General features: G+C 34.5%; 1 protein-coding gene across 1 annotated transcript; it reads left to right on the top strand.

The window, feature by feature from the left end:
* The first annotated feature begins 11176 nt into the window (after positions 1-11176).
* On the top strand, positions 11177-14612 carry LOC113760006 (probable leucine-rich repeat receptor-like protein kinase At1g35710). Its single transcript, XM_027302584.1, has 2 exons — positions 11177-14252; positions 14359-14612. Exons 1-2 carry the CDS (start codon positions 11177-11179, stop codon positions 14610-14612), a joined length of 3330 nt encoding a protein of 1109 aa, XP_027158385.1.
* The last annotated feature ends 1286 nt before the right edge of the window (positions 14613-15898 follow it).

The following is a 15898-nucleotide window of genomic DNA, read 5'->3' as shown; positions in this document are numbered from 1 at the left end:
CCCGATTTTTCTTTGGCGAAGCTTTTCAATTGAAGGGCCGAAAAGACTTGTTCTCCAATCGAAAGGGTGTTTCCTACAATTTCGGCGTAGAAAACGACTGACTTGATGATGAAGTTGAACACTTGAAACTTTTAAATCTTCAACACCAATGGCAAGAGGATTTGTTTGACTTGATTTGGATTTGGATAGAAGGAAAAGCTCTTGAGAGAATTTGACAGAGTTTCTCCAAACGTTAGGGATTTTTTCTATCTCTTTGCCTTGAGAGAAAACCTCTATTTATAACCAAAATATGTAGGCTAAATCTTCAAGAAAACCCTCCAGATATCTTCCTGCATTTTGGGTAACTTATAACTCAAGAAATCCATTTAATTTGGGCTTAACTAGTGGGCCAACCCAAATGGTCCATGGTGAATTAATAAAGCAATCAATTCACTCTAACTTAAATGGACACTATGAATTTAATTTGATTTAATAGCCCATATAATATTGGCCCAATTTGCCAGTCCAAAACATAATGGACTTCTATAATTTAATTTAATTTAATCAAGATCGATTTAATTTAAATAAATCTTGACTAAATAAATTAAATAAATTTTCTTTGTCTACAAGGTTTACATATGAAAATCTTGTTAAAATGGCTTTTTTTTTTACTGATTGATATTACCAAATAATGGTTTTGAAGCAAAACATATGGAAAAGAAACAAACATATTTTGTTGGTTCATTCTGCAATCTCCTCAGTTTGATTTTATTTTTTTTGCATTTAATTTAAAAATTTTAAATTAAAGGTTTGGAACGACCAGTCATATCATATGATACTACCATATTTTACACTGTTATTGACTCACTTTTTACTATCATTTCTGATAATCAAGTTTGCAAACAATTACACTAGTATATATGTCAATTATTATCAAATTATTCAATAAAATGATCTTATTATAAAAATATGTCAATGCTCTTGACGAAAAATCACTAAGAAATTACTCATTCTGAACTGGTGATTAGAACAGTTACCACCTCATCTCATTTCTTACAATATGATTCATTACCACATATTTTATCTATATAGTAAGCACACATCAACCCTAGAACAAAGAGTCTTACAGCCATTACTATGTAAAGCCAGGCTGGTTTTGGATGCACCTTTTAGAACCTGAGATAGTGGTTGAATATTAGAGCTGGAAAAAAATGTATCTGCAGCAGGATCCTGGGGGATGCTTTCTTGACAATGTACTGTTGGTTCTAGGCCAAAATAATCATATAAGTAACAATAATTCCTCTAATAAAATTTAACAGTGAAATTAACAAAATTCTCATACCTCAATATTGCATTAAAAATGCAAATAATTTGTAACATAAAAAGTTAATTTGGCGTGGGTTGAGACGTGGATTAGGTCGATCTCTTTAAGAAGATTCGCGCCCTTATGGAGTATCCTCCGGTGTAATAGGTCTTAACACGTCGCCTCCAGGATACAACATCCCAACCTTTTTCTCACTACTATCTACTCCAATCTATACTATTAGAGTGAGATAGAAACCATACACAATACTGTTCTTTACCCTATAAACTCTAATAATAGTGAGAGGAAGAAAAAATAGAAAATAATTTAAAGATGGCATAGTATATATAAGATTTAGTTGATAGATACCTCTATTTATAGGCTAAGAAATTCGGAGTATTAAAATACCAATATTAAGAGGATTTAACACCTCATATTTCAGCTACAAATTGAAAAGTCTAGATTCATTATATAGCGGTAAAAAATTCACTAAATGAATTCATAAACCTAATCATTACATAGGTTACACAATTCAAGACATAAATCTCATTTTAAAGATACAAGTTACACTTTTGAATGGTTTTATTTGTAGCTGAAAATTCATTGAACAATTTGTAATTTATTGTGTTTGAATTCAAAATAAACATGTGATTTTTTTTTATTAAAATGTAAAAAATTCACTAAATGAATTCATAAACCTAATCATTACATAGGTTACACAATTCAAGACATAAATCTCATTTTAAAGATACAAGTTACACTTTTGAATGGTTTTATTTGTAGCTGAAAATTCATTGAACAATTTGTAATTTATTGTGTTTGAATTCAAAATAAACATGTGATTTTTTTTTATTAAAATAGTCCAACGATATAACCACAACTTATCAACTAAACCAGTAGAATACTTATACGCCAGAGAAGATATAACCAAGCTTTCCTTTTAGTGGGGAAGTTGGCCGGCACGCACATTAATTGGTGGGGTGGGGAGGTCAAGGGTTTCAAACGGGCTTGCCTGGCCCATCAATGTCCCTCAATATGAGGGTTTTGTTCGTAAAATCCATACGGGTTGTGTGGTGCACCCGTTTGGTCTGATGGTGGTTTCCAGTTCCGCATCAGGTTCCCGCGACGTCAGGTTTGGCCAGCGCGCCAGTAGAGTAGGTTTCCCCTGCCGCCCTTCAGGAGTAGGAGTAAGTTTAGGCTTAGGTTAGTAATGTGCGCGTTAAGACTAAAAAATAAAAATAAAAAATACCAAAAGAGATACCAAAAATGAACCAAAATATGATTGTGATTTCTGAAATTGCCATATGTTCTGAAGATTGCATCTGTAAACTTACATTTGGTGGATCAGAATTCAGAGCAAGGACGCCGAAGAACTGGACCGCATAAATTTGGATTTCCTTCAAAACTTCCCCTCCTTATCCCTACCCCCAACCCCATTCATTAGTAATGAATCATTACTAAAAGCAGAAAAAGAACCACTTATTCTATTATCCTCTCTACTGTGGACACTCTTGTTTCACCGACTACTCATTATTTTCTTCTGTCTACCCATGCCAGCTTCCACACATGACCATGATGGATGGTGGCATTTTTACTCCCTTGCCAGAGACTAAAACGAGTAATTGTACGGCTACTTTCTGCTGCATTCACTTCTATTTTTTTTAATTATTATTTCACTTGCAAATTTTACATGATCAAAATTTCACGTCGACCCTTTAAATTATTAGTGGTGGAAACAGTACGTGGAAGCAAAAATTAGACATTTGATAATGGAAAATTACGTAGCTTGGATTATCATTTCTGGACTTGGCATCTGACCAGCTAATACAAGTACAACTTCTAGAGTTGTTCACTTTAGAAGCATAAGAAGCCTCTCAATTTCTGCTTAGGAAATCTCGAAACTTTCAATAAGAGACTAAAATGGCATTATAGCCTAAATGGACCCTTGCTTTAGAGTTGGACTCAACCTCCAAATGCTTAATCCCCAAATCCCACGTTTGTTGAAGTCTCTTCCAAAGCCCAATATTAATTGCAAAACCAAAACTCAATTGCCGAAGTAGGTTTACAAAATTCCATCCAAGCAAAAGTGGCTGTCGAACATCAAGACGCCCAATTAATACACCAAATTCACATCAAGAAGCCCAACCTATGCCTTCAACAAAGCCACAGTCCATGAGAAGCAAGCCAAGAATCAACTGGCAATGCTTCACACAAAAGCAAGAAAGATGGCTTAAAAAAGAGTCAACCTGCAAAAGTTGTGCCGAGTTTGGGCTGCATGATTGGCCCTATAACTGGCTCAATCCATTGGGGTTACAGGGACGGTTACAATGCCTTGCTTCTTCGGTGAGATGTTATACACTTGTAGCCTACCATATAAATGCATGAATACGTTCATGAGATATCATGTCTCGAGCTTCCTAATTTTCAAAACCATTTCAGGGTTTAGAAATATTCCAGTGAATGAGTCAGGGGATCATATTTAATGTGGTGTAGTTAATGAACAATAGGACATGTGAAGATTTAGTCAAGAAGATTTGGTTTGGTCCACAACCGGGGGGATTTGGTTCTTTCCAGTGGATCCCTTTTCCGTTGTTTATAATGCATAACATAAATACATTACACCCCTATTTCATTTATCGGTAAAGATTAGGATTAGTCAAATTTAATAATGACCATGTTCCTTCCTAGTAAATAAAACACATGTCATGTATCTAATTATGATGGGCATTGTGAGAAATAAAGAGGGGATCCACTGAAGAGAGGAGCTGAATCTGACAACGAGAACCTGTGAAGATTCATAAGCCAAGTTAAGAAGTAAGAATTGTCTATAAACACTTACCTAATTGTTTGTACTCTTTATATTTTGTTTGTAATTAATTAAATCAGTTTTTTTGGGACAAATTAATTTTATCATTGACTTGACTTGTTATTGTAAGTATACTCGTTTGACTTGTTAGTACTCCGAACCATGAAGTGATCATTTATCCAAGAGAACACTTTTCTATTCTCTTAAAAGAGTGACACTAAACCTTACAAGAAGGAAGAGGAAAATGGAAAGACTTAACAGCCAAAGGAGAGATTTACAATTACCTAATTACCATTTAGTGTTGTTATCACTGACCTAGTTGGGAAAAAGAACATAGGACTACGTAATAATTTCGGCACAATTCAAGAACTTGGATTTTTTTTTTTCAAGTTGAAGTGAGACTCCAAGACTTATGAGGATGCATCTCACAATCATTTAATTAATGGTTAATCACAAATAATCCCCTTAAAATATACCTCATTTTTCACTTTACCCCCTAACTATTTTTTTGTCTCACTTTATCCCCCATTGGACAAAATTATCCCTCTATTATTCTAAACTCTTATTTTCTTCTCTTTTATTTTTTTTCTTTCCCCTTTTGTGCTCTTTTATTTTATTTATCTCTTTCTTTTTTCTTTAATTCTTCCTCTTTTCCACAAAAATCTTCATCTTAATGATTGAAATTAAAAAAGAGGAATTGTAGAGATCTATCTTCTCCTTAAATGATTAAAATATATTCAAATCACTTTCCTAAAATACAAATTTTTTAGCTTTTCAATTCTTTTAATTTTGATTTTCCTCTTTCCTTCCTAGTTTCTCATTTTATTCTCAAGAAAATATCATAAGATGAAATTGTGACCTGATTAATAATCATCAATTGAAATTTGTGACACGTGGTATCATACAAAAAATCAAAATTAGTTTTTGATGTCTTTTAAATCTTCACCTAGAAATGCAATTACAAACTTAAAATAAAAATTTCTGTTGAGATAAAGTTTTCTATCGGAAAGGATGAAAGAGAGAAGAAAGAGAAAAAGAAATAAAAGAGAGGAAAAAAGGTAAATGAAAAGTCAAAATAATGGAACGGTAATTTTGTCCTATAGGGGGTTAAGTGAGCAAAATTAAAGATTAGGGGGTAAAGTGAGACATGAGGTATACCTTAAGGGGATTAATTGTAATTAACCCTTTAATTAATGTCTTTATTAACTGAGTTGAATCTTGGGTACATTCTTTCAACACAACATTTGGATCACCTCTTCCTTCTATGCTAACTACGGGCTGGTTTTCCGAGAAATTGGAAATGAGATAGGCAGCTCTTATTGTAGCAATGAAATTTCATTGGATGTACACACTCTTTTTATTCATTTTCTGTTCTAATTAAAGTTGGTTGAGAAAGGTTTGAACCAATAGAGCTCTCCGCAAGCCATTTTTAATGAATTCTTTGGAGATGGAAATTCATTTGAAAAAATAACTAAACAATAAGTGTTTGGTAACCCATTTGAATAGACTTTGCTACAAAATACATTTTCGAGAGTCACCCAATAGTCAAGTTTATCTCATCCTTAAACTTGAATTATATTTTAAAATCAACAAAAGAAGACAATTTTCTTTAACAAAATATTTAATTTTGATTATCGTTGATGGGTTTAGAATTTACTTCATTTTCCTAAGGTTGCCATGACTTTGGCCTCGGTGGGTCCAACATCTTTAAAATGGCCTATATTGACCGTAAATAGCCTAATGAACTTCACTCTCAGAACTCCGGTCTCTCGGAACCATAGTAGCAATAATTTTTATAATGAAAGAAAAGGAAATATAAGGGAAGGCAAGAAGCCTAAGACAATGAAGAAGGGACGGATAAGGGACTGAACAAGAAGACCTTTAAGGTCTTCCTTGTACATCGGGATAATCATGGGTTCTCTCTAAATAATCTCCATATTGCTTTTGGTCGTATTTTTCCCATTATTTTCAAGGCTTATAAAAGCAGTTACCATTGATTAATTCATCATGACCGAGTCAATTATGAAACATTTGAATGATATTGACGGAGGATAAGAAGGAAAAAGAAGAGAATTGAAAAAGGGGAAGTGTTGGCAATGAACATGATGGGTTGAGTGGAGCGGGGGTGGGGGCCAGAAATTGGACCTACAAGATTTGTTAGTGCCAAGTTTGACTTTAAATTTATTGTCAGGTGATAAAAATAAAATTACTTCATATTGGAAACGAAAGGATCCACTTGAAAGAACTAATACTCCAATAAAGGTTAAAAAATGAACTAAATTACTTGATATTCAAATTAAGATTGGCTCGGCAAAAACTCATTTGAGCTTGATTTTGCCAACTATTCAAACTAAACTTAAACAGCATTTTGTGTTCTGTAATTGTCAAACACAACTGAAACTTAGCTCTATTAGTACACAAGTGAAATTTACGTGTAAAAAAAATTATTCTACTTGAACTCAATTTGAGTTTGGTTAGATAAAAACCCATCTAAATTTGATTCTGCAAATAAACAACCAACTAGCTAAGTGACAAAGACTCTCTATGTAACATAATCTATCTATCTAGCTCAAGTGGCTGAGTCGGTCACGTTTTGGAAGTGTTTTTTGGAATCTTACATTATGCATTTTCATTTAGCCAGTGTGCATGAACTTACATTGCTCACTGATTATGGATGCTGGCATGTTAAAAGTGCGCGATAAGTTTTGAAGTTTCTTCTAATTCTGTGAAGCACAATGATTGGTGTTAATGCAGAATGTAAAATGATCAAGAGTTGTATGTTAGAATCGATTCTTCAAACAAAATTAGTACCTTTCTTGTATGTATTCCCACAATTTTATGTTTGTATTTTTCTATTGAGTAAGTTATCTTATTATTGAACTTGTTAGGCTAATAAAGTTTTAGAATCCATCAGTATAATTAGTCCAAAATTTCTTGAATTTAAACAAATGCTTCTCCTAATTCTGGCCCAAATTAATCTCACTTCTGATCTAATATAGAACTACAACATAAATATCTCAACCTACTGATTGTGGTTTAAATATCAGGTAATTTGTACTCCTTCTCCAAGAAGTACTTGAGTTACCTTTTCTATAGATTTAGTAAGAAAAATAAGTCATAGAAGATAAGAACGGTCAACCTCAATCATTAAACGCTCCAATATTGCTTTAAATTTCTTGGACCATTGCATCCTAAGTGTTCCAATCTCAACAAGCAAAGACAAAGAAGAAGGAACAAAACAGGAAAACCTTTGAGGTCTTCCTTGTACTGTAGGGATATATTGTAGCTTCATTTGTGATACAGATAACAATTTGTCCCGTTTGGAAGGTGAGTTTTGGGGTGTTTGTCTAAAACTTTATTGTAATTTACTGTAGAAGTTTTTTTTTAAATTTTTTAAGTGTTTTTTTTAATATTTTGAAGTGTATAGTTTAAAAATTTTAAAAAGTTTTTTGAGGTTACTGTAAATAAAGTTTTAAAAAACTTGTAGCAGACAAATTTGGCAAAAAACTTGGCTTCCAAACAAGGCAGTCAGCCAACTTGAGTTGATCATGAGTTCTCTGAAAACAATCATCCTTTTCCTTTTGGTCCTACGTTTCCCATCAATTTCGAAAACTTGTAAAAGCGGTTACCATTGATCAAAGTCATGATAACCTAATCAATCACACAAGTTTGGAAGATATTGATGGAGGACAAGAATGGAAAAGGAGGCAACTGAAGAAAGGAAAGTTTTGGCAAAGAGTATGATGGGGTGGGGTAGGTGGCATGGGGAGGAGGAGCAATATTTGGATGCGCACAAGACTAGGGAGGACCAATTTTGATTTGCTTGAGTAAATTTAGGGAATCATGTTTTTTTTTTATTGTATATACACTAATTTCTTATACTACTATACTTTCGAGAAGTTGACTTGGATCCATGTCATATTTAAGTAGCCATTTCCTCCATTGTGTTTCTCTGGTTCAGCAATATAGGTGCAGGAGAAATTTCATTCTTTTAATGATTCCACTAATTTTATTTCATTCTTTGACATATAATAATGCATATGCAAAAAATTTCCTATTTCAGAGCTGTGTTAACTTTGTGAATGTATGTATTGCTTCCATTATACATTAAACTATTTTATATGTTTTCTTCTTAAAATTTGAACTTAAAACTTTCGCATTTCATGGGCAACTTGCCCTCCAATAAGTTGCAAGTTTAGCTTGTTTCTTTAGGTACTTAAAAATAAGGTTAGCACCTAAAGAAACAAGAAAATGAGAAAGGGAAATGTTAGCGAATATCTTTAACAATTAACATAACAATCATGTATACCTAGTCGAGAATGTTGTGCATATAAAAAAGAACTCTTGCAGATATACATATATGTGTAAAATCCTAATTAGGAGGTGTAAGTGAGTGTTATTACATGAAAATTTTCTATCTTCAATCTATATGACACATGGCTAAATTTGGTTCTTTGTGGGGTTCGGTTATGAGCAATCTAATTTTAGTGTTATTACATGTAAATTTTGTGTCTCCAATCTATACAACACATGGGTAAATTTGGTTCTTTGTGGGGTTTCATTATGAGCAATCTAACCAACGGTCCCTTGGAATGTTGACCACCACAGAAGATTTAAATCTTTGTGAGGTAGAAGGTCAAAGATTGAAACTTTACTTGTCATCATTTTGCCACTAACATGTGGCTTTACCAAATCCATATGAGTGTTCTCATCGGTTCCTCACGACTTAGTTGGACCACCTCCAAAAATAGGTTAGAGTAATCTAATTTAGTGCTGCATGTGTCCATATTAATAGTAATGTCCGTACGTCTCTTCAAAAAAGGTGTACAACTAATTTTGAATGGTGAAATCTAATGTATGTCTTTTCGAATTGCTTTATAATTGACTACTCCCATAAGTCTACTGTTTGTCTTTTCGAATTGCTTTACAATTGGCTACTCCCATAACTTTTAATCCTGAAACATTTATTTAAAAATTGAGAAAGCCATGATCCCTTGGATGCAATAGAGCGATTATAATCTTAAATTTATAGAGACACTGGGCCGATCAATGTATGGTATCTTCTGGTCTTCTGGTCTCCAACATGTGCGCATTAACTTTCATGGCATAGGGACCTCATCTAAATCAGTTGAAATGAACCCAGGGTTAAATCACCTGGCACTTGGTTGTTAGAATCGAAAACCTTCCTTTCCCCTTTGTTTCCCCCAATTTGGAAAACCACAATAAACTATATTTGTAATGAAGGTATGAATTTAGCATTAAACCTTATGCTTGCCCTCTAATCATCAACAAAAGAGAGGTCCCTATGCATCGTCTTATATTTTGTCTTTGGGAACCGAGGAGAAAGGAGGCTCGGCCGGAAGAGGGGTGCGCCATGTGAGAAGCAAAGAGGTCAATTTCTTTCAAATATGAGAAAATGTCTCCTTTTAATTGATGATCATAAAAAAAATCAGAAAATGTTACAAAATTTATATTAACTACATTCAATATAAGTTCAAGACACATGAGAGGTCTAACCATATTTCATTTGATCCATTTGAATTTGAATTTCATATTCAAAGTTGGATTAAATCGATTCATTAAAAGACCTGCATGGTAGTATTGTACTAAATGTCACCCTTCTATACCTCTTGGCAAATGGACGGATACATTCCTAAGTACTAGTTTTCGCACATTTTCCTTAAACATATGCCTTTCATTTTCTCCACCTTAAATTTTTCTGAAGTTTTTATGCTTTTGTAATAAAAATCCTGATTTAGTCAGATAATTAATTCTGGTATATCAGATTAAGCAAACTCTTCGGGAACAGGGTGAATCAAATAACCCATTGCACACCTAGAGTCCCTACTCCAGTACTTAGAATTGATTATTGACTGCTTTTGGTGGTAGTTAGGTTTTATTTATTATTATTGCATAGGTTCGGCACATGTCAATAGTATTAATATTTCAAGCGGAAATTACTGAATTGTCCATATTAACTAATAGTATTGTTTTAGGGCATTACTAAATGGATGATAATATGCCAATACGTTGCCCATTGTATTAGTATTGTTTTAGGACATTACTAAATGGATGATCATATGCCAATATATTGCCCATTGTGTTAGTATAAGTATTTTATCCAAGGATTTTAATTTGCATGATTAGTGTTTGTATATGAATAAAACATGACGGAATAAAGTTCAAATTATAGTCAAATTGTAAACATGAATATGTAGGCAAATTGTCCTAAGAGCATATTAGGCAAATAAAAAAATTAACGAACACCCATCAGCAAATCATCCATGGCACTTTTATATATAATAATATAATATAGATAGTATAGATATCGATTATCGTTAATTTTTAATGTTGTTGTGCGTCCTTGAGTTTATATAATAACTTATTGATGTCGCTACATGGTATTATATAATATATATATATATATAATAACATACATGTTGTTGATATATATATACATACATACATGTTAATATAAGGAGTTAATATAAGGAGTGGACAGTACAAAATGTGGGGGAGAATCCCCACAGATGATAGAATCATCAATTGAACTAGCATACTTTACCATCTCAAGGTTTTATTGACCTGAAGGCAGACAATACTTGAAGTTAAACAGACAAACATAGAAGTGCTTCTAGAATTGACACAAAATTAGCTTTCAGCAATTCCTGACTTCCCTTGCATTTTTGGAAAATATACTGTCAAGTTACTTTGCATAATCCATGTCAAGGAAATATAGAACTATAATTTGCTCAGCCAATAGATTCATCGTCATTAAGGAAGCAGGTGAAAAGTGTTCCTTCTCCAAGAGGCACTCGAGTCATCTTTTTCTGTAGATTCAGTAGGAAAAATTAGTGATAGAAGATAAAAATGGTCAATCTCAAGGAAGCTTTCATTGCTTTAAATTTCTTGGCCCATTGGAATGGACATCTTACGTGTTTCTATGTCAAAATTAAATGAAAACAAAGAAAGTCGGGACAGAGCAAGAAGACCTCTGAAGTCTTCAATGTGCATTAAGATAAATACTGGCTTCATTTGGGGTGCAGAGTAACAAGGTTAGCCAACTTTAGTTGAACTTGAAATTAATCATGGGTTCCTTCAAAATAATCTCCATATTCGCTCTGGTAGTCCTACTTTTCCCATCTTTTCACCCCAAATACGGAGCTTCAGCTTCTGCTGAAGAGGCTGCTGCTCTTTTGAAATGGAAAGCCAGTTTTTTGAACCAGAACAACAGCTTCCTAACCTCATGGAACCTTCAATCAGGCAATGCCAAGAATTCTTCTATACTTCCTTGCACTTGGGCTGGTATTTCCTGCATTGATGGAAGTGTCAACAGGTTGAACCTCTCAGATTGGAGTATTAAAGGTAGCCTCTATGGTTTCCCGTTCTCATCGCTCCCAAATCTTGAATATCTTGATCTCCGCTTTAACCAGATCTTTGGAAGCATACCAAAACAAATAGGTAACCTGTCGAAACTCATTTATCTTGATTTCGGGGCTAATGAGCTGTCAGGCAAAATCCCGCCTGAAATTTGCAACTTAAGAAACTTGACTCATTTAGTTTTTGAAAGTAATCAACTTTCAGGTCCCATTCCCGTGGCGATGGGGAATCTGATTTCACTTCAGTTTCTTTGCTTGTGTCAAAATAATCTTACAGGTGCAATTCCAAAGTCACTAGGCAATTTGACCAATTTGATTATGCTATATCTCTATGAAAATCAACTTTCAAGTTCAATTTTCAAAGAAGTGGGTGATTTGAAATTTCTCACCCGTGTGGAATTAAGTCAGAACCAACTCAATGGTTCCATTCCTGCTTCAATTGGTAACTTGAGTACCTTAGAAGTACTGTATCTCCATAACAATCAATTTTCTGGTTCAATTCCAGTCACTTTTGGTAATCTCAATAGGCTGGTGAATCTAAGTCTTTACCAAAATCACCTATCTGGTCCCATTCCTCCAATGATAGGGAATTTGAGCTCACTTCAGATTCTTTACTTGTATCAAAATAATCTCACTGGTGCAATCCCAAAGTCACTAGGTAATTTGACCAAATTGATTGAACTGAGTCTCTCTGACAATCAACTTAATGGTTCCATTCCTGTTTCAATTGGTAACTTGAGTAACTTGGAAGCATTGTATCTCCAAAATAATCAATTTTCTGGTCCAATTCCTGCTACTTTTGGCAACCTCAATAAGCTGGTGAATCTAAGCCTTTACCAAAATCACCTAGCTGGTCCTATTCCTCCAGTGATAGGGAATTTGAGCTCACTTAAGATTCTTTCCTTGTATCAAAATAATCTCACCGGTGCAATCCCAAAGTCACTAGGTAATTTGGCCAAATTGATTGAACTGGATCTCACAGAGAATCAACTTTCAGGTTCAATTCTTGTTTCAATTGGTAACTTGAGCAACTTGGAACTTTTGGCTCTGGGAGAAAATCAATGTTTTGGTACCATTCCACAAGAGATTGGAAACCTGAATAAGTTGGTTGCTTTGAGATTGTTTAGTAATCAGTTCTCCGGTCCATTGCCAGAACTATTATGTCAAAGTGGAATTCTCCAAAACATTACTGTAGATGAGAACATGCTTACCGGTCCAATCCCTAAAAGTTTGCAAAACTGCTCAAGCTTATTTAGGGCCCGTTTCAACGGTAACCGTTTCCAAGGAAACTTATCAGAAATGTTTGGAATCTATCCAGTCCTGGATTTCATAGATCTCAGCAATAACCAATTCTATGGGAAACTCTCCAGCAACTGGGGTAAATGCAAAATGCTGAAAGCCCTTATAGTTGCAAAGAATAACATCACGGGTGGTATACCTCCAGAAATTGGAAATTTGACTCAACTACATACACTTAATCTTTCTTCGAATTATTTATCAGGGGAGATACCAAGGGAAGTTGGGAAGTTAGCTTCTATGCTTAAACTAGATTTACATGACAACCAGCTTACTGGTGGTATACCTCAAGAATTGGGAGTGTCAATGGAATTTCTAGACCTGTCCACAAACTCCTTGAATGGAACTTTACCAGAACTTCTCGGAGATTTGAAACACTTGTTTCACATGAACTTGAGCAATAATGTTTTAAGTCAAAAGATTCCATTGCAAATTGGGAAGTTAACCCAACTTTCTGAACTGGATTTGAGGCAAAATTTCTTCACAGGAGAGATACCATCTGAGTTTCAAAATTTGCAGAGTTTGGGGACATTGAATCTCTCCCAGAATAACCTCTCTGGTTGGATCCCAAAGGCTTTGGCAGAATTGCCTGGTTTATTGCACATTAATCTTTCTTTTAATAATTTGGAGGGCCCAATTCCGAGTGGTAGAGCTTTTGTGAATCTAACCTTGGAAGAAGTAAAGGGAAATAAAGGTTTGTGTGGCAATATTACAGGGTTACGAGCCTGTGAAAGTTCTCAGTTGATTAAAAAGCATGTCAAGGATAAAAGGAAGGAATTTGTTCTCATAATTGTATTACCTCTTCTGGGATCAATCATACTTCTTGGTGTATTGTTCGGTGCTCTCAGATTGTGTGATCGGAGAAAAAGAAATTCGAGAGTGGAAGATATGGAGGTGAAGAAGGGCAGTTTATTTGCCATATGTGCTTATGATGGCAAAGCATTGTATAAAGAAATCGTGAGGTCTACAGAAGAGTTCAGTGAAACGTATTGCATTGGGAAAGGAGGTTGTGGAAGTGTTTACAAAGCACAGCTTCCATCAGGCGAGGTAGTAGCTGTAAAAAGACTTCACAACATACCTAATGTGGGAAAGGATAAAAGTTTCTTGAATGAGATCAGGGCCTTGACAGAAATCAAGCATCGGAACATTGTGAAACTCTTTGGCTTTTGCTCAAATGCTCAGCATTCAATTTTGGTTTATGAGTGCCTCGAAAGGGGAAGCTTGGCCAAAATCTTGAGCATAGAAGAAGCAGCTAAGGAACTAGACTGGCAAAAGAGGTTGAATATCATCAAAGGCGTCGCTCATGCTTTATCTTACATGCATCATGATTGTTCACCACCAATTGTACACCGAGACATATCAAGCAACAACATTTTGCTTGATACAGAATGCGAGGCTCATGTTTCAGATTTTGGCACTTCCAAGTTTCTCAGAAGAGACTCATCTAACTGGAGTTCTCTTGCAGGCACATATGGATATGTTGCACCAGGTAATAAAGTTATTTTTTTTTCCGTTTCCTGTCACTAATTTGTTAACTAGTAAATTCAAGTATGATCACATAACATGAAAAATCATTTTCCAACTTTCTCTTGCAGAATTTGCCTACACAATGAGAGTTAACGAGAAGTGTGATGTTTATAGCTTTGGGGTCCTGGCAATGGAAGTAATCAAAGGAAAGCATCCTGGTGACTTTATTGCTGATCTATTGTCTTCAAAGCTTGAAGAGATAGAGCTAAAAGACTTGTTAGACCAAAGACTTCTGTATCCCAATCAAGAAATTGAAAAGAATCTGATATCCATTCTCAAACTAGCAAGAGAATGTCTACATGTTGATCCTCAATGTAGGTGACAGGCGTCGAACCTGTGCAATAATAAATACCTGCTTAAATAAAATACAAATTCTGTATATAGCGGTAAGCAGGGTCGAATCCACAGGGACTGGGGATAATTTAATTTCTTCTCAAGTTCCAGATATGGGGGGTTTTTGAAAATGATAGTAACTAAATTACTTGGAATAAATTAAAATAAAATAAAATAACTACAACTCAAATAACTAATTATCACAATAAAAATAATAATGGACGAACTCTAGTCAAGAGACAACTTCGGAGATGGTTCACTTAATTCGATCACAGATGCAAGGATTATTCCAGTTACTATCTGATAAATTAGTTATAGTTGTCATACACGCGATAAACAACCAACTCTTCCTCAATTTGTCGATAGCCAAGGTACGACCGTTGACTATTTCTCTAATCAGGAAATAACCCTAGGTACGACCATAGAAGTTCAATTCCCTAATTGCATGAATAATTAGAAGAGCCTAATTCTAACCAATCAACACGCTACGGGGGTCTCTTTAAGTTAGCCTGTCTATCTCCCTGACACAAACCCAATCATGCCAGTTGCCACCAGTTTAGAATAATTAAACAATTACGGATTTAACTACCCTAATTGGCTTCAGGTTATTGAATTAATCTAGAATCCGGGCCCTGGATAATCGAATAATAAAACAACCATATGAACATAAAGCAGAAGATAGACAAATACCAGTGAATAATGAAAATAAATAAAAACTAATTCGATCTCACAAATTTAGTAGAACCAAGTCCTTCGTTGTTCTTGGCCAGACAAACTTAGCCACGCCTCATGAGAAAATCTTCAAGTAATTTCATTGAGGTCCAGGCCATAAGAGAAACCAAGAAAGAATAAAATTAAACTATGCTAAAAACTAAGCTAAAACTATTGATTGATAAGAGTTCTCTGTATGTTTGTCTCCTTTTTAAAGCCAACAATGACTAAAGCTTCTTATCCCTGTGGTCCCCTGCTGAAATTGAGAATCAACCCAAAAGTGGGACTCTATCGAATTCCTTGCTTTTAGTTTCCTATTGCCCGTAGGACTCCAATCTCCTAATCAGCAAAGGAAATGCAATCTCTTTGTAGTACCATGTGGGCCCGATTGTTTGAAATCCCAATTATCTCCAAAAAGTCCCTCATTTTTGTAGTTTTCTGTTTCACTTCCTGAAATTGAGTCAAATACCAAATATAAGTAAATATTAATAATTAAAACAATATTTGGCAAGGATAAAGGGGAAAATTAACAATAAAATAACCAACAATTAACACCCTATCAAA

Source organism: Coffea eugenioides, chromosome 2 (genome assembly GCF_003713205.1).
Source record: "Coffea eugenioides isolate CCC68of chromosome 2, Ceug_1.0, whole genome shotgun sequence".
NCBI classification, from domain to species: Eukaryota; Viridiplantae; Streptophyta; class Magnoliopsida; order Gentianales; family Rubiaceae; genus Coffea; species Coffea eugenioides.
This window is presented reverse-complemented; position numbering and strand designations above follow the sequence as displayed.